The sequence below is a fragment of the Carassius auratus genome, unplaced genomic scaffold (genome assembly GCF_003368295.1).
Source record: "Carassius auratus strain Wakin unplaced genomic scaffold, ASM336829v1 scaf_tig00214752, whole genome shotgun sequence".
NCBI lineage: Eukaryota > Metazoa > Chordata > Actinopteri > Cypriniformes > Cyprinidae > Carassius > Carassius auratus.
Window position 1 is genome coordinate 202,079 of NW_020527792.1, and position 20,742 is coordinate 222,820.

The following is a 20,742-nucleotide window of genomic DNA, read 5'->3' on the forward strand; positions in this document are numbered from 1 at the left end:
ATCTTCTTTTATGTTCCCTTGTGTAATAAATTTTACGTTGAATTAAATAAAATATTTATTTCTAAAGCTACTTTTTGTACTGTCTACTTACTTCTTTTAACATTTAACACAATAATGGCTTTAAATGATCTTTTTGAGGTATTTTCACAGCCAAATTTAACATGCAATTAATTAGATTAATTAATCGCCACATGGTGTAATTAATTAAATTAAACATTTCAATTAACTGACAGCCCTAATACAAATATTTAGATTCAGAGAGTGAAAATGAAAATGTTGTAATCATTTAATCCTCATGTTGTTCCAAACTTGTATGCTGTTTTGTTTTTTATTTCATGAAACACTAAACATTATATGTTTAAAGAATCTTTAGAAGGGACTTTTCAATATATTTATAGTGACCACAAGCTGTTAAGCTCAAAAAAATAAACACTTTTTTTTTCTTTTTTTTTACTGAACAAACAAAAATTAGAGAATGGAGTTTTGGAATTAGTTAAGGGGGAGTAAATAAATTGAGAATTATCCTTTTTGGGTGTACTACCCCTTTAAGCTTTCCTAAATACCAATTGCCAGCAAAAGACTGCTAGTACAACAGTCCACACATACTGGACATCCTTCTTACTAAACTGACAATTTCAGGACAAAAGAGCATACGATGTGAGAATGCAAGGCTATAATGAAAAAAATAATACAATGACACAAATTTCGCCAGAATCCCATTATGTTATGATGTGCACATTATGGGCAGTCAAACGAAGACAGAAATGAAAAAGGAAAGAAAACATGCTTTTCACCTTTGACGATGAGTTCAGCAAAGTTGGAGACGCCTGAGCTTCTGGAGGACTGCGTGACGCAGCGGTAGAGGTCCTGCTCTGGCTTCTGGATGCCCTCCAGTTGAAAGGACACTGAGAAGCGGTTGCGGCCTAAGTGCTTGACAGAACCACCTGAAGACACTTCACCATTGTGCCGCTAGAAATGAAGACATGAAAATATGCTACAGCCTAGTCACCAAGCACATGCTGCCAAGAACTGTCCTCGTGTATGTTTTTATAATTTTCTCTTCTGTAAAGCACTTTGGTCAGCCTAGTGGCTTGTTGTAAAAGTCCTATATAAATAAAACGAACTTGAACTTGAACTGCTAATAAACACTGAATGAGCAATGGAGTTTTCTGGACAGTAGTCGCAGCAACAACAATATTTCTATAGGGATAGAGAGCCATTTCTTATTCGAAGCTTAGGACACAAATACAAATTCTATATGCATTGTATGGGAAAGAGCAGCACGAACATCTCATGGGTTTGCAATAAATGGCAATATTTGCATTGAAAATCTGACTAAATAAACATTTCATATACTACTATAAATGCAGCAATGACAATATAATTCAGATGAATGACAGTGAAAAGCTTCAGTTTATTTTGAAAGATGAGCCATAAATATTAGACACCAAAGTATGATTCATCTGAATAAGGACCAAAAATAAAGAAGTCTTGAAAGTCTTGCACGCCACTATCAGGAATTGTTACGTGGAGCGTTGTGAGGAACCAGACACGTCTCTCACATAAAACCACACTTATAACAGCAACCTTTCACTGCGGCTCAGGTAATTTAAGCTAGACAATGGTGTGAATAGCACCCATCCAAGACGTCAACGCATTCCCTTTTTCCCCTCTCTGAATACCAAAGGCATAAAATGAGCAGTGCGAGTGCACTCGAACCAACGGAAGAAGGCTGTCTGCGGCTGCTACACAACTATGTGTATTTGTTTATTATGGGGCTGCTAAATAATTTAGGCTTTCAATGTGGTTCAAGACCACACAAGCCAGACCTGAATGCAGGGGTAATGTGTGGGCAATGGCTGCAAATTTGAGGTTTGCACAAAACAAAGCCTAACATACAATCATCTGGCTTTGAGAGCCACTCTTTCTATATTCAACCTAGCAATCACATTCAGTGAACTGCCAGACAGGCAAACACAGAGGATAAACATTAGAGAGCTGTGAACACTCTGTTTGGACTAAGAGTTAGCTAATAGCTAAACAGCTAATATTAGCTGGCCTGTTGTTAAAAATGACAGTAAATGCAATTGGGAAAAAAAGTTAAAATGCACTAAAACTATACATTTTTATTTATTTATTTTTTAAATAATACACACAGTTTGACTAGCTATGCACTTACATTCAAAAGATTGGGGTTTCTGATAGCATTACTAGCTAACAATTTAAATATTTTATTTGAATATATCTTAAAACTTAATTACGCTGATTGCTTGTATAAGAAATATTTATTATCAATGCGGAAAACCGTATGATATTTTAGTCTAAACTGTGACCCCATTTTTTACTGACTCATTGCTTACATTTTATAATTAAAAGACTGATCAATTTAATGTATTATTGCTGAATAAAAGTATTAATTTCTTTATATAAATGAAATATATATAAATAATAATAATAATAATTTAAATTGTAAAAAATATTTTCCTGTAACACATACAAACAGACATTTAATGACAGTTATACACTGTAAAATATACGGGTCACCAAACGTCATCCTGTAATGGACCACAGCTGCCAATAAAAAAAAATGTAAAAAGTTAAAAATATATATTTAAAGAGCTTGACTGAAACTACACTGGAGCTGGTACTACAAGATGACAAAAGAAGTAAGAAAACATCCATATAAAACGGAAGTGAAGCCACAGAGTCATATATCCCCTGCTGTGTTTAGGGGAGGAATGAGCACTTCAGAGGGTTTGAGGACATTGATTATTACAGAATCTTCTGTTGCTTTGAGTGACAGCTTGCAACCACAGGCATCTGTCCTTGACCTTGATGTGACATAATCACTCATTTGATTTAATTCCACTTTTGATGCCAGACACTTATTGATGCTTCTTCATCAAGCTTTCAAAAACAAGGCTTCTCTGATCTCATCTCTGATCTCTCATCATATCTCAATAGCTTTAAGAAAGTCAGTCTGAACAAAAATGTTCCTAAAATGTACTGCCATTTTAAAAATGAACATTCAGGTGTTTAGAGCCTGTTTGGTGTTAATTAAATGGCCTCACAGCAAGTCACAACAGACGGCAACCCTCAGCCTTTAGCTAATTATTATTACATTTGACAAAACCTGATTAATCTCACAAAAACATAAAAATCAATCTATACTCACCTCCAACAAAAACTTCTCTGCTTCAGAGGGACGTCCAGATGCCACACATTGGAAAGTGGCATTTTGTCCAGCATTGACCTCCACATCTCCCAGGCGGGAAAAATGAGGGGCTTTATCTGAAAACGAAGACGTAAGTATAAAAATGTATTTTGTGATTTTTTTATTAATACTATAATTAATACATTGTCTAGATAATTTCCCTCCAGCATTCGTGATTCTTGGTACTTTGAGCTCCTTTAATAGATTTTTGCAAGGTTCAACTAAACTGCAATATGACCTTTTGAATTTAATAGTCATATCTATGAATTTGAAGAGAATTCTTTTTGTAACTGAATATATAGTCTGGATTAGACAAAGGATAAAAAAGAAAAAAGGAAACAGATAAATAGAATAGTATTAGTATAGATAAATGCACATAGTATTACAAAATATACTGCATTAAGGAAACCAATTTAAGAGACTGATGATGGCAGAGGATACACCACTCCTTCAAGTGCAGAAAGTCTATTAAAACAAGGGCATGAGCTAAAAGTTGAAAAGTAAACACAAATAAACATAGGCTCTATTCTATCTGGCTTGCTCTGGCTCTAGCTGTGGATGTATAAATTAAACTTTTCAGATGTCTTTTATATATATGCATATATATGTGTGTGTGTGTGTGTGTGTGTGTGTATACACACACACACACACACACACACACACACACACTGAAGTTTACTGAATGGGTGTCAGAAATAAAAAAGGCCCTTAGGCAAAACAAATTGTTAACACTGTTTAGTCTCAGATAGCGAAGAGCTCCTATGGGAACTGCAGCCAGCCCTGCTCATCTGACAGTTTGACTCTTACTTAAACAGTGTATGGTTTATGTATAATTTCATATTTTGAACTACTGAACATTTTCTATTTGCATAGTGATAACTACAAGCCTGACTACAAGCCCCCACCACGGAGCTGTGACAGCAACATCTCTCTGCTGAACGAGCTGAACACCTCCTTCCCTCGCTTTGAGCAACAAAACAGCACCACTGCACAGAAGACTCTATCTCCTCCTGGCGACCAGGTGATGGCGCTGTCTCCGGACAGTGTGAGGAGATCCCTCAGCAGGACCAATGCACGCAAAGCTCCGGGTCCTGACAACATCCCAGGGCGTGTACTGAGAGACTGTGCAGTGGAACTCTCTGATGTGTTCACAGACATTTTCAACATCTCACTGAGTCAGGCTGTTGTTCCCACATGTTTCAAAACTACCACCATCATTCCAGTTCCGAAGAAGCCATCTCCATCCTGCTTCAATGACTATTGTCCTGTTGCACTTACTCCCATCCTCATGAATTGCTTTGAACGGCTAGTCATGGACCACATCAAGTCTGCCCTCCCCCCTCCCTGGACCCCTTCCAGTTTGCATATCGGTCCAACTGGTTGACCGATGATGCAATCTCCACTGCCATCCACTCAGCACTCACACACCTGGACAAAAAGGACTCATACGTCAGAATGCTGTTCATAGACGGTTCATAGTTCAGCATTCAACACAATCATCCCTCAGCAGCTCATTTACAAACTGGTACAGCTGTGGCTTAACACTTCGCTGTGCAACTGGCTGTTGGACTTTCTGACTGGAAGACCTCAGGCAGTATGGGTCGGCAACAACACATTCAGCACAATCACACTGAACACTGGGGCCCCCCAAGGATGTGTGCTGAGCCCCATCCTCTTCACTCTACTGACCTATGACTGCACACCATCACACAACTCCAACCTCTTCATAACTTATGAGGTTTCATAACAATAGCTTCCTGCTTTAAAGGGGTGTAAATAAAATCACCATAAACCACCTACCCACAACGCACAAATCTAAAATCTGTCAATCAAAGCAGATAAAATGGTTATGAGGTCTGATATAATTGAAAATGCTGTTTTGTACATCCACCCTGAGCTTGTATTTTTTATCTTCTTTGTAAAACCATGTAGAAGCACAGGCTACATTGTTTGTAGTCCACAGGTGGCCACGTTTCATGGCAATGCCACTGTGTGACGCTCAGTTCATGTTTTTATGAGCCAACATTGAATTACAAGGCAAGAAAGTATGAAAAGTGATTGTAAATCTGTTACAGCAAAAGTATTGAATAGGTATAAAATATTATGTTTGTATCCTAAAGTCTTTGAACAGTACATATTCCACCATTCGTATGAATAAAATAACTACTATAATAACTTCATGGAGTATAAAAAATAAAGAAACCACACCCTCTTGAATCGCACAGAAATCTTCTTTCTCACGCTTTTTGCTCTTTTAGCCTTCCTTTCCTTTTTGACTTGTCTTGCCAAATGGTGATTTCCGCAGTCTGGCACAATGCCACTCTTGACAATGTGTGTCCAGGTCCTGATGAGAGTTTTAATTATTTAATGTGCACAGTGGGGCTTAGATGATGCCATCTGCCGCCTGCAGGAAGTCAGGAGGGGGGCGAAGGAAGAGGGTGTTACGAGACTCCGCAGAGATGAGCTTTCATGACCACAGCATCTGTTGATTTGCTTGTTCAGAATTGCACTTTATTACCATCTAATAGTACTTTGTCAGTTTTCTCTGTTTAAATATGTATAAATATCCCTATGGTTTTATGAAGTCTTGAAATCTTTAAGAGTTTGTGAAAAGGATTGTTAACTTTGAGCAAAGACCACATCTTTGTGGTCCCTATCGGCTGGTCACTAAAACGCATTTCAGCACATTGCTAACAATTAAAGCTGATAATTGTGCTGTCGGAGCCTTTTGAGTTAGTCTTAGAAAAGGCTTGCAGCTCTCAAATAAATATACAGACATGTTATCATATGAGGCAGCTTGTTTAAATAAAAGCCAGTCAGATAAGGGAGAATTCACTAAGAATGAATTACACGCGATGCGTCATATATATACACATGCAGTCTGCATTGTTCTAGCACCCTATTCATTCAGAAATTATGCAAATTAGACACAAACTGGTCTAAAATGCAATATGCATGACAAATAGGAAATGCAGACAGACACAGTGTTTTCAAAAGACCCGGAACTTCGATACTAAGTCGGTACTAAACATATTAAAATATTGTAAGTACTGTGGTACCGAGTACCCGGTCAATCCATTTCTTGATGCACTATCCGAAAGGTGTGCAGATGCGCTCTCTTCATAAAAGCACTGAGACATGGCGACCTCAAAAGGAGGAAACACACCAAACTAACAAAACACTTTAAGACAGACACCCAGAACAAATGAAAGCGTTCAAGCAGGTAAGTTTTATTGTGCTTCCCATACACTGATTTATTTGTTGTGGTCCACCATAATATCAAAACTAACCACCACAAATAGATTTTCCAAATGGGTTTGACTTTGTTGAATAAACATGAACACTGCACATGTCAAAGTCGAAACCCAGTGTGGGTGTTTTTATATCACTGTATTTCTAAAGGAAACACACTGTCATCAGAAAATTATGGAAGTCATTTTTATTCAATCTTACTTGTAATGTCTGTAATGTCTGTCCAGGAAGTTGTGGCCTAGTGGTAAGAGAGTTTAACTCCTAACCCTAGGGTTGTGGTTTCGAATCTCGGGCTGGCAATACCACGACTTAGGTGCCCTTGAGCAAGGCATCGAACCCCCAACTGCTCCCCAGGGCGCTGCAGCATAAATGGCTGCCCACAGCTCTGGGTGTGTGTTCACAGTGTGTGTGTGTGTTCACTGCTCTGTGTGTGTGCACTTTGGATGGGTTAAATACAGAGCACAAATTCTGAGTATGGGTCACCATACTTGGCTGAATGTCACATCACTTTCACTGAGCAGTGAATTTGCATATATGTGCCACCACAAATAGAGGGCAAGGCTGTGGGAATATGAATATTATTCAATATTTAAATTTGAATTTCAGATTGAAATGAATGCAGATACCAGAGGAGTTAATTGCTAGCATAAGCGCAGTCTCAGCCTCAGACGTCACACCCACGAAACGTTGGATAAACGTCTGATGCATATGGTACACAAAAGTGGAAACACTTCAGGAGTCTCGAAGTCGTCATCAGATTGGTTGAATTCTACAGGATTTCCACGAGACGTGTGTCGCATTCTTTAATTGTTCCACTGGGAAACAAAGATACCGTGGCGAACCCCCTCACGAAAAAAGAAAGCAGCCGTGTTTACAACTGTGACGACGAGCGCTCATCAGGATCAACAAAAAGATATTTTATCTTAGATATTTTTGCTGCATATGCTACAGAATAACAGCAGTTTTGCTAAAGCAGTGCCAGCCGTACTAAGTTATTAATCCGACAATAGCGAGGTCAGTTAATTTTTTTGTAGTGGGCCGCGCAAACGCGAGTTGAAAAAGGTTGGGAACCACTGATGTAGACAGTTTAGATTAAATTAAAGTATAGTCAATTTTTTTATTAGCATGTTTTTGTATCTGTATTTGTTTTTGTTTATGTGCTTTGGTACCAAAATCCGTATTGAGAACTGTGGATTTTCACTGGTATTGGTACCGAATACTGAAAATACTGAAAGACATATTTATTAGCTGCTTTCTGTTGTTACTTGCAGTCTTATACTCACCAAAGCTGCTTTTATTTAATCAATACAGTAAAACAGTAATATTGTTAAATATTAACACAAGTTGAAATGTTAGAGAGAGAGAGAGAGAGAGAGAGAGAGGGTAATACAGTATGCTAATAATGTGCTCAAACATTTATTATTATTGTCAATGTTGTCTTAAAATTTTTGTGAAAAACATGATTTTTCAGAATTCTTTGATAAATAAGGTTCTACAGAACAGCATTTATTTGAAACAAATCTTTTATAACAAATGACCATACTGTCACTTTTGAATAAAATATTTGTGTCTTTGATTAATGAAAAAGTATTAATTAAAAAAATAAAAATCTTACTTTAATAATATACAAGCTAATTTGAAAAGCTGAAAAGAATGATAATGATTTACAGCACATTAGCACCATTTTAAACTAAATTATAGGTGGCTGGTGAAGAAAGAATTATATAAATGAATCAAGTCTTTACAACATTAACTTCCAGTCTTCAGTCGGCAAATTTAATGTCTAGCTCTGCTGGATTAGGGGAGTTTAAAGGATTTCTACTCTCCCCCTCGGCAATAAAAGACATCACAGCTCTGTACACTCAGAGACTTCACTGCACTGGAGGGCCGAACACATCACACACTCCATCACAACAACTCCTCCCTACTCTGATCTGTTTGTTTTCTACCATGTCCGGCAGCTAGCAGGCTATCTCAGCATGCCAGAAGCCAGCAGGGTTCATGTTCCCACTAACTAATGCAGTACATATGCAGCATACTGATGCAAGCATAGCATATTAAAAGTTGCACAGTAGCACAGGCATCAAAATAATAACTGAACTAGCTGATATACCACAGAAAACAATATGGAGTATAAATGGAGACTTTCTTAAGTCTTTCTGCTTAGATTTTCCTCCTGAAAAAATCAGTTACATGTATCATTCAGTCTTATTTAGTTGACTAAATAGTTATTTGGCTGTTGGTTAACATTATCCAAATTACAAACTTCCTTGGAGTTTGCACTGATGAATCATTCATATTACAAAATCATGCTACAGACGCTGTATAAGCTCATAAAGTAGACTTAAAATTGAAATGAAGTGTGATGGGGTTACATAAAAAAACTTGTTTCTGAGACTTTTCACACAAGACAGAGACTAGATCTTTTCATCATCAAAGTAACAATGTAGCTGTACCCTTCTGAGCTGAAAGCCAAAAGCCAGTGTAGAGACTGAAACAAGGATGAAAGGTGAAGGTACAAAAATGTCTTTGATATCCAAATTATGTGTGCTTACAGATCCATCAGGAGAATATGTGCGGAACTGGACCTGCATAGGTAGATGAACTTGAGAAAGTTGTACTGTATATAAGAGCAATGTAAATCTTGATGTGTCACAGCTGAAAGAAGTAAGTTTCGGGTTAGAAAAGGTACTATAAACTAGTTGACTATCTGAATTTTGTCAGTGATGGATGATAATTTCTAGAATGCATGTCGGAAATATAGGCCTACATTTAATTACCATTTAATATAATTTATTATATATTATAATTTATTATGTATTAGTTCTGTCAACTGTTATACTTGATTCTAATTGGTCACTCATGAAATTCTGAGGTATGTAATAAGTGGGATAATGTGCATCCAGCAGGTCATTAACACGGAGGGCCCTATAATTCACCCGGCGCAATGCGACGCAAGTTTGTTTGCAAGTTTCAGTCCAGCGCCGTTCGCATTTTCCCGTCCAGCTCCACGTCGTTTAATTAGAAAATGCATTTGCGCTCATTTTTGCGCCCATGGGCGTGCTGGTCTAAAAAGGAGTTGTGTATATATAAATGTCCACATGTCATAATGGATAGTCATCACATGTATCAGAATTAGGCTATCTATTTGCTCGCACAAGAGCAGCTCTGTTTTATATCGGACTCACGTTCTGTCTTTGTGCTTGCCAAATTCCGCCATGTAAATAGCAAATCCGTCATGAAACAAACTCAGCTGGCTCTTAAAGGGAATGGAAGATGAGACTCTGATTGGTTTATTGCACGTTACACCCAAAAAACATCCATTACTCATTAAGAAAATTGGGACACCCGTTTAGACCATGCGCCCGGGCGCGCCAACCGTTTTTCCGTCGTTAAAATAGCAAAAGTGGATTTGGACATGCCCTGAGTGCACCTGCGCTGTGCGCTTTACACTTTGCGTTAAGATCGTTAACATAGAGCCCAGAATAACAACCAATAGATTATTCTGCAATAGCAGTCAACTTAATGAATACATTTTTTTCTGTAGTTAATGATTAATCATGAATTTCACCTAGGATTTTTACATTGAATATCCAAATTATCATAGGAACATCATAAAGGCAGTATATTTTAAATATTTGATAGCATCTTTTGACAATGAATAATGAATAAAGACAAGTATCATAAATATCAGTACTTATAATGATGTATTTATATCAATTTATGTGAAAAAATGAGTTTTTAAACAAGATATTTCATTATATATATATATATATATATATATATATATATATATATATATATATATATATATATATATATATATATATATATATATATATATATATAACAGAAAATGTGCATCATCCATTGGCAAATACATCTCAATGCAAATGACACACAATGTTGTTGTTTTATTTAATTTATTTATAATCAGCCAGCCAATCATTATTAATCAAAGGCAATAATAATAATAATGTTAGCAATGCTAATTTAAACTTAAGACTTGCAATAATGGTTAATGCTTAGCATATTCTCTCTTTTTGTTTTTACTCCAGCAAATCGGCTCAAAATAGCATAAACAGACACAGGGCTGGATTGGTAATCGGGCATATCGGGCATTTTCCTGGTGTGCCGAGGCACTAAGGGGCCGACAGAAGTTTTTTTTTTCTTTTTTTGTGCCGAGGACCTTCATGCAGGGACATGTATTGACAGTGTAAACATCCAATCACAATGCACTACAGGCAGAGTGATGAAGTATTTTGCTCCGCCAATATAAAGAGCGCATCACCCGACTTCTTCCTCAATGCTTTTTCCCATGTTTTCACAGCAGATTTATCAAGAACAAGCTTGCTCTGCTGTGTGTGATGCAGGCCAAAGAGCCAGGCAGGAGGAGAAGAGAGTAGTTGAATTGGTAAAGTGCTTGATAGGGACTCAAAACAGAGGCAGGCATCTAACCTATCCTAATGAATGTAGAATATGTTAACACCTTTTAATACAACGTAAATTCGTTCCCAGTGATTTTTTGGCCAAGTCAAGTGTGTTCATAGAGGTTTCCAAGGGCCAATGCAAATAAAGCCAGATTTAATTAAAAAAATATACAATATTGTCAGACCTGATGTTTTACTCTTATCCAAAACATAGGCTACATACAGTCAAACATTTTTATACAGTAAGAAAGTTCCTATAGAAATATGTGATTTTGTCTTTTGTTTTGGGGCGCTGACGACGTGTGAGCAGCATCACACCTGTGAAGTGGTGGGGAAAAGTCGAAAACGCATTTCTGTGTAATCTCCCGTTGTATCATCTCGCAGGTCTGCTGTCGGTTTATTGTGGTTATGTGGCAGTCCTTTCCAACAGGAGATTAAAGTTGAGTTACTGAGCCTGCTGTCTGGAGTCATTTTCCCCCTCTTTTCACAATATTACTTGATTTTGCTGTATTTTAATCAAATAAATGCAGGCTTGGTGAGCAGAAGATAATAAGAAAAAACATTACTGTTCAAAAGTTTTTTTTTAATTATCTTCTGCTCACCAAGCCTGCATTTATTTGATTAAAATACAGCACAAACAATAATATTGTGAATATTTTTACCATTTAAAATAACTGTTTTCTATTTGAATGTATTTTAAAATGTAATTTTTTCCTGTGATTTCAAAGATTAATTTTTAGCATCATTACCCCAGCCATGATCCTTCAAAAATCATTCAAATATTCTGATTTGCTGCTATTTATTTATTTCTATTATTATGTTGAAAACAGCTAAGTAGATTTTTTTTCAGATTTCTTTGATGAATAGAAAGTTCAGAAGAACAGCATCTGAAATATATATATTTTTTGTAACATTATAAATGTCTTTATCATCACGTTTGATCAATTTAAATCATCCTTGGTAAATAAAAGTATTATTTCCTATAATATATATATATATATATATATATATATATATATATATATATATAGAACAGACCAAAAGTTTGGACACACCTTCTCATTCAAAGAGTTTTCTTTATTTTCATGACTATGAAAATTGTAGAGTCACACTGAAGGCATCAAGGGCTATTTGAGCAAGAAGGAGAGTGATGGGGTGCTGCGCCAGATGACCTGGCCTCCACAGTCACCGGACCTGAACCCAATCCAGATGGTTTAGGGGTGAGCTGGACCGCAGACAGAAGGCAAAAGGGCCAACAAGTGCCTAGCATCTCTTGGGGAACTGCTTCAAGACTGTTGGAAGACAATTTCAGGTGACTACCTCTTGAAGCTCATCAAGAGAAAGCCAAAAGTGTGCAAAGCAGTAATCAAAGCAAAAAGGTGGCTACTTTGAAGTATATGACATATTTTCAGTTGTTTCAAACTTTTTTGTCATGTATATAATTCCATATATAATTCCACATGTGTTAATTCATAGTTTCAGGCAATTCATGCCTTCAGTGTGAATCTACAATTTTCATAGTCATGAAAATAAAGAAAACTCTTTGAATGAGAAAGTGTGTCCAAACTTTTGGTCTGTACTGTATATAGAAGTGGTGGTGGGCCACCTGGACTAAAAAATGCCAGGGCCGATTTTTTTTGTCCCATTCCAGCCCTGGACAGACAACAATATTACATCCCTGAAAAGGTTAATGTGATCCCAGCATTTGTACAGTCCTTCACATTTCCATGCTGGTTAAACAAACTCTCGCATTATAATGATAGTTAAATGCTACTCACAACAGGGGTAGTTCAACAGGAGTATGTCATCAACTGCAATGTAGCCTTTGCGGTCCACAGTCGCCTCCAGCAATATCTGAAAACAAAAAGAGAGGTAAACATAACCTGCAAAAATGTATTTGGGCTTTCAATTGAGTAGCTTTAGCATTTGCATGAAGTAGTGTAATTACAATGATTGTGCAGAGCAGAAAGTCTTGCAAATGGGAAAACTCTTAATTCAAGATATATTTTCTGAAGTCACATCTTGCTCAAATAGTCAATTTTCTTAATCCATTCTGCCTCAAGTAAAAACTTATATTAAGGCTATTTACATGCTAAATAAGATCAAATAAGAAAATATTGTTGCAGTCTATTTAAAATGTACATTTTTTTTTAGTTAGTGAGTGATGCCTTGTATATTCATGAGCACCAAGTGGTATTTGTTAAACTCACAAAAGTTGTTTTAATGGGCTGTCTGCTCTAGATTTTAACCACTGTCTGACATTTTCAATGTTTTTCATTAAGCTTACATTAGCAAAATAATGAAATAAAGAAATAATGAGAGAAAACTAGGCAGAACGGGACGATCCTGTCAAGCAGGGAGAAAGCAAGCAAAATGCATCATTATTCGTTTTGGCATTTTGAGTTTTGACAAGAAAAAGGATGTCAAAGCAATTAAGAAGAATGATAAAAGAGAGAGAAAACAGATGCCAACTTCTCTAAGGGGCCATGAGGCCTAAAGGAAATAATGGCTTCATCAGGAGGCCTGCATGCACTGTGACACATGGCTCTGAATCGGCATGCTGCACACATGCATACGCACCGGCTCATAATGTGAGCATAAGGTACACGAGTCCCTCGGGACCAGGCTCACCACTCGCCTATGAGCAAAGGACAGTCCCTCCAGTGTAATGAAATCAAATCAATATTGTGCAAACGACAGTGATGAGATCGAGAGTATGGAGGCCATGTTTGCTCTTCACAACAGTGGTCTGCTTGGCTGCCCACGCTTAAAGTTATTGCTTCAAAAAAAAGAAACCATTTTTGTTTACTGTCTAGAAACCAAGCAAATCACAGTTATGACCGAATGTTCTGTTTTCAATCATAAAAGGGTTTTTCTTTAACCTCAGAAACTCTCTTTAAAGTTTTCAACCGTTCACATTATTTATTTAATTTCTAACAGTGGACATAAATGAATCGTCGCCATCATTTTCTCCTCTAAAAGTTATCTCAAATGATGCAACTGCACTTAAAAAAATTTGGTGATGGAGCACAAACAAATACTACTCAATGTTACAAAATCAGGAACAGCATGATTTCATCGTCCTAAACCTGCCTTAACCTCCATCGGCGCCTAAATACGTCAAGATGGATGTAAAGACTCTGACTGGGATCTAAAAACACAATGTGCTTTGTGGGAAAAGAGGAGGAAAGTGACTCCAGACAGTAGGCTCGGTAACTCAACTTTAATCTCCTGTTGGAAAGGACTGCCATATAACCACAATAAACCGACAGCAGACCTGCGAGATGATACAACGGGAGATTACACAGAAATGTGTTTTCGACTTTTCCCCACCACTTCACAGGTGTGATGCTGCTCACACGTCGTCAGCGCCCCGAAACAAAAGACAAAATCACATATTTCTATACGGAGGCGCTCTTACACTATTAAAATCCTCTACCTGTATCATGTTTTCTAATCCGTGACTTCATCCCCCTGGAGAATATACATGGAACAAATGTCTCTGATTTATGATGGACATATAAAAAAAGAGTGAGGAGTATTTCTGAGTATGGAAATGCAAGGCTTAGTTGAATCGTATGTTATAATAGCAGTGCATTACTGGTTCAAAACAGGTATATGTCAGCATGTGCATTTGTGTTTTCCAATTAACGAGCAATCAATGTAATAAACTTATCACTAGAGATCAACTGATTTTACTTTATCACCCTTTTCGAATGTTTACAGTGTCCAAAAATGTTGCCTTTTTTTCCAGAATCAGATGTGTTGGATTTTTTCCTTGATGCCTGGATTCAATCTTGTTGCGATGTTTTATTAAATTTATATACTGCGCTTGAAACCTCCACCTTGTTTCTGATGCACTCACTGTTACACCTGACTTCGAACTGCAGTATTTATATAGAGTAGCTACATTCCATGGCTTATATTTATTCTAAAATCCACATTATAAGCATAAAAAAAGAGCTAATCAGCTAGACGCACCAGTTAAAAAAGGTCAAAATGCACAAAGTAAAATTTGGAGGTTGATGAGAAGATGACTAAGCAGCTCAAGCAGAGACACCGAGACAGACAGAGAGAGAGGGGGGGGGGAGGAAGATGTGAAGGACCGCAATCAAGGAGGACAGACACAAACAAACCAGGCTCTCTAACAAGGACAAGCTCTCCTCAGAATTATTCAATCCTGAACAAAGGGTTGAGGTTGGGCTGATTAGTTTGGTCCAATTAGCTTCTGCTGGTAGATGTTGTAACTACACCATCTGGATCCAAAATAATATTTTTTCGACGGCCATTTCAAAACAGCTGTGTACGGCCATAGAACCAAGCCATCATGAGGAAAGACAAAAATACTAACAAAATAACTTTTTGCGTTGCTTTAGAGAAGAGGAAGAGAAAACTAGAGGTGCACGTAAAAATCTAATCTTAATATATGTATTGTGATTCTGTCTTCTAACGATTCTAATGATTCAAAATTCTTAATACTGTTCCTCGCGTCGTTGTGCTCTGCATCTCTCTCTCTCTCAGCTCAGCTCTAACAATGAACTGTTCCAATTATACACTTATTTTCACAGCTATGAGAAGCATTAAACATGGACGCACATGCAGTTGTCCTACTGTATTAAAGCTTTAATCAGGATAAAACTGTACATTAAAAGCGAACAAAAGCTGTAGCATTTACAAATAACAGCGTATCAAAAGAATGAGACAACAACAAACAAAAAACATCGGCCTACCATTAAAAGCCGTGCTTGCACTGGTTCTGCACGATCCTCTTCAATAATATCCTCTGCTTCTCAATCGGGGCTAAAACTGAGAAGCGACATTAACAACGTCGTTTTTTACAATAAAACCGGAGCACATGCTGTTGAGGTGAGGGGCCGGACATTTAGACACGCACTAGAGGCAGTTTAGCCAATCACAACACACTGGGCTAGCTAACCAATCCAGCTTCATAAAAGCAGGAAATGATTATGCATTTAGCATAATGCATAATGCATTCAGGCTAACAATTTTTACCTATCATGTGTTCCTTGGGAATCGAACCCCCCACCGCATTGAGGCTATCAATTTTTACCTATCGTGTTCCTGGGGAATAGAACCCCCAACCACATTGAGGCTATCAATTTTTACCTATCGTGTTCCTGGGGAATCAAACCCCCAACCTTGCACTTGATAGTGCAATGCTCTACCAATTGAGCTACAGGAACACATGATCAGCATGTTTCTCAGAAAGTGATCAGAGCATTATGTAAATTATGTGAAAAATACATTTTTTTTATTGTTGCACCCCAATAACACAATCTAGCCTAGAAACAAACCAGTGAACCACCCCTTTAATGGATCTGACCTAATGTCTTCTTAATTCTTCCATTTCTTTCTTCTACCCACAATCAATTTTCATTATTTACACTCTTGTGCCTTTTCTTATAAAATGTGTCAGGTTCAATTACTCTTTCGTAGCTTCAGCTTTGTTGTGCAACATGGCGGAGAGAGAAATACGCAGACACAGATTTGGTGATGTGATGTGCATTTAATTGGAGGCCCGTGAGAGACAGAACTGAGCGAGAGAGAGCCGATACAGAGGGAGAGGTGCGGATGGGTTGAAGCTAGATTCTTTTTGGCAGTCCTGGCAGGCCCGATAACATCTTTAATATTTGATAACAAGTTCCCACTATCTATTACACCTTCACCAATAACAGCAGAAATATATGAGCAAGCAAGGCATACGGGGAAGATTCAATGCAAATATTTCAAACTTTAGTTGATTCCTCCCTCTCTCCATTATTTCATAGTGTTTACTTGAACAAAAGAGCATAATTATGACAAATTCAATTTAGGCAATAAGAAGCCACTGATGTGGACAATACATCGTCAAAATAATCAACCTGTGAGATTGTTATTTAGAAATCAATTACCCTAAAACCATTCACTACAGTTATGAGGAAAAAAACATTGTTTTGTATGAAACCCTTTATTATGAGCCAAAACAAGAGTTAAACAAACAGGCTATTAGCTGATTCCAAATAGGGTTTTGGCCTAGGTGGTCTTGTTATATGAATAAAGGATTTAATTTCATGAAAATAATCAGTTTAATGATTTCAGCTCAGGGGAAACACAGGGTATGGTTTCGCTGATCTCTTAGCACTCACTTCCTCCTATGAAAGCAAAGACCCCATGTTCTCAAGAGAAGTGGACCTCTTTAACTAAAGCAATCACTCATATGAGCTATGTAGACAGGATACTGATACAAACACTGGATAATATTTGAACATCATCGCTAAAAGCCACATCGTCCTTGGAGAACTAATCTTAGAAGCTTTCCAGTGAGGATTTGATTTTTATTTTCTTACTAGATGAAACATAAATGCACAAAGTCACAAAGTAGCACTTAATGCTGATATTTCCTCCTTTATTCCTTTATTCATATTCTTTATTCATCAATTACTTTCTGATTGTGGACAATATTTCTTTTGCCCTGTTTTGTTCAATTTGTTCTCCTGTTAATTGTGATGAGGCAATTGTTTGGCAAGTTTGGCTCCCATCACTTTGGCTGAAAGGGTCTTAACAGACATTGCTAACATAAGTTGGTAATGTAATGCACTATAAAAGTAGTTTTAATGCATTCATTATGCTTTGTAATGCACCTTACAATGCACTGTACAATTTCAAAAATAACTGTCACACCGCAAGCTTGAGCAGTGAATTTAAACATTTTTTGGGGTGCATTTTTCGTGTCCAGTCTGAATACTCTGACGAGTCTGCAGCTGCAGTGACGATGAAAGTATGCTGACATGAAGCTGAAGCTTCTCACTCCGGAATACAGGAAAATTCAGCTGCAGAGAGTAAACAACATTCCACAAAAGACAACACTAAAGGTCAAACTGGGGTCATGCAAAATGCCTGAGATCAAATGTTTTTTGAGTCTGAAAGCGAAGGTCTAAGAACCTCCTCAAGGTAAATTTACAGAGTTCATGGGTTTGACCAGGATGACACAGAGATGGGCACAAAGCTCCATTAATTCTCGTTATGGTCTCAAACTTGGACAAGAATTTACTCTTATTTTCAAACCTGTGTGCTTTTTCTTCTGTGGAACACGAGTAGTTTCTTTTAAGTACTGCCTTAAAGCAACAGTTCACAGTGACCTGGAGATGTCAAGCTTAAAATTTTTTTTTTAAAAACATTATATGACTAATGCACTTAATTTAAACCGAATATGACACACCATTATTATCTGCAAACTTTGGCCGGAGAGGAAAAAATAAAATGCTTATACAGTAAGTGAAAAATGCATTACATTTTGACTGCTTTCTCACACAAGCCTATTGTGTGGCTTTTGAAGACTTAAAATATACTCATGAAGTACATTCATAATGCTTTTTTTCACTGTAGTCCATGCCTGTATTGTACAAAGCGCAATATAAATAAAGGTCACTTGACTTCTGGAGCTTGATAGCCACTGCATACAGTTTTGGAAAGACATGAGGATTTGCATTTTTAGATTAAGAATTTAATTACGGCAATTGCTAAAGGGTCAAGTGTTGTTGCCATTAGAGATCGTCTGAATGGCCTCAAATATAACAGATGTTAGAACTGAGCTTAAATTATCTGTTTTAGCAAACCAGCCTTGATGTTGCACCCGCTGAGACTGTGGCACAGCTCTAGTTTCACCACTGATCAGGACAGTCTGCCATCTTCCAGGACCAAAGTGTGATTTAATGTGATTACTCCCGCTGTGAGAAAACTACGCTGAAAGAGGAGCAAGTTCATCCTCTCATCAGATGCACAAACTATTATGGCAGTCATTTAGCCACTGGTTTCCAAATGCAGAGCCAATATGTCTACAACTTTCTGCATACACACTCTTTCACTGGTAATGATGAAAGACTAAAGGTCTGTGCTCTTATAGAGTTTTACAGTGTACCATTATCAATACACAAGAAGGTCTATAACACCTGGAGAAAGCTATCTGTTTGCAAATTGTCACATAACATATTATATAAAGATGGCTAAAAATGGTCAAATTAAACACTTTGATTGTTTTTCAGCCAGCTTGCAAGCTAATCATCATCATGAGCTTACTGCCTTTGATTACCTCAAGCCAATTGGCATATGGCTAGCTAATTAGCTGTTTAGCGACATACGACAGCATTGTAATCATCCAGAAGATAATCACAAAAAAAAACACGAATGGCAGAGAATCTAGCAGCCATTATCCTAAGCTGTGACATCATCTTTAAGAGCTTAAAAAGTAGGAATTATATATTTTTTAGAAAACCATTTTTGTTGTTATTGTTGTTGTTGTTGTTTTTTACCAAAACACTGAAACCGAAATTTAGGTTTTCAATTAGCCAAAGACCCTAAATGAAAATAAAGTTTGGAAATTTAATTTGGGTAACTGTGTAAGTCATATGCAGTTCAGAGCACATAGAGTGCTAAAAACGGCAATGGTTAAAAAAAAAAAGTACAGACAATACATTTCATAATATCAGTGAAGATGCTGTTTTAACCAGATGGTTATACCATCCAACAACAAGAGCTGACAGCCTCATGCTAACCAGGAGAATTTCTTGGTTTATGGAGAAACAACATATTTTCTTTATGTGCACTCAGCAAAATTCAAAGCGACGCAGAATCGACCATGCAGCTGTACAAAAAAACACAACCAATTCACCTATTGTCATGTCCCCTCCACCTTCACATCTTGTTGACTGGTGCAAGGACTATTATTTACACATGAAGGCCACATCTACTCTCTGGCATGTGAAAGTTAATTAGGTTTGAGAGATTGACAGTTCTGGATGAAGTGAACACTACTCAACTTAATTGCTTTCTGACAGCTGCGCAGAGTTTGCAGAACGGAGAAAATTAATTTATTGATGAAGCCCACTGCGTCTGCCCACTGCCCAATGGCCCCCCAACTGAGCCAAGGTTTTTTTTTCCATATCTGTCAGCAATAGAGTTTTGTTTCCTTGACACTGTTGCATTTGGCTTGCTTAGTAGGGGACTCAATTTCTGGTAAGACCGTTGACTTGACTGCACAGACAATATTGGAAGAGAACTGAACTGAGCTGGATGATGACATCACTGAATCAGCAATGAACTGACTTTAACTGATAAACTGACTGTTTTTATTGTCCTCTTGCATTATCAGCAAGCATTATAATTTTTTTCCTGTTTAACACTGTAAAGCTCCTTTGACACAGTCTGTATCATATAAAGCCCTATTTAAATATAGCTGACTTGACTTGATCTCGCCTCCATAGCAGAGTGTAACCCAATGGTGGACCGACCATTGACACCAATCAATCGGCATGGGAGGAGTGAATGAGCTGTCATTTCGTAAGCAGTAACTTGTCTCACACGTAATCGTACAGTAGGGAAATTAGGTCACTAGTTGAGTAAGACGTGTCAACACTATTATCTTGGTCTATATTGTGGGTTTGTCTAAGCCCTACAGCACTAACCTACATTCATGATAAGATCAATGCTAATTAAACAGTGCAAGGGGCATGACTAATAAGACAGTAGTCTCCATCACCAGTTGTGTAATGCCTCGTGGTGAGGAAAAGGGATGCCTGTGTATGCTGTGGTTGAAGGAGTTCTGAAATACTATTTTTGAGGCACAGCAACTTGAAAGTCACAGCAGTTGAAAACCAGTTTACTAAGCTTGCCACTGAGATTACAACAGTTGTCAATCACATTGCTAATTTGTGGCATACTTCAAGGCAAACATGATGAATTAATTTGCTTAGAGCAGGGGTCGGCCAAATTATGGCATGATGTGCCATTTTTAATTTTTCTGGTTAACCACTCTTTTTTTTTTTTATGTTTTACTATTTACACATCTCT

General features: G+C 37.4%; 1 protein-coding gene across 12 annotated transcripts in view; it reads right to left on the minus strand.

The window, feature by feature from the left end:
• Positions 1–20,742, minus strand: part of LOC113092915 (receptor-type tyrosine-protein phosphatase U) — a 117,954-nt gene that overhangs the window by 60,222 nt on the left and 36,990 nt on the right. For all 12 annotated transcript variants that reach the window (XM_026258684.1, XM_026258688.1, XM_026258697.1 and 9 more), the window contains exons 3-5: positions 12,675–12,750; positions 3,176–3,291; positions 795–969 (exon numbers count right to left, since the gene is read on the minus strand). In XM_026258684.1, coding sequence (XP_026114469.1) covers positions 795–969; positions 3,176–3,291; positions 12,675–12,750 — 367 coding nt within the window. The remainder of the gene's footprint in view (positions 1–794; positions 970–3,175; positions 3,292–12,674; positions 12,751–20,742) is intronic.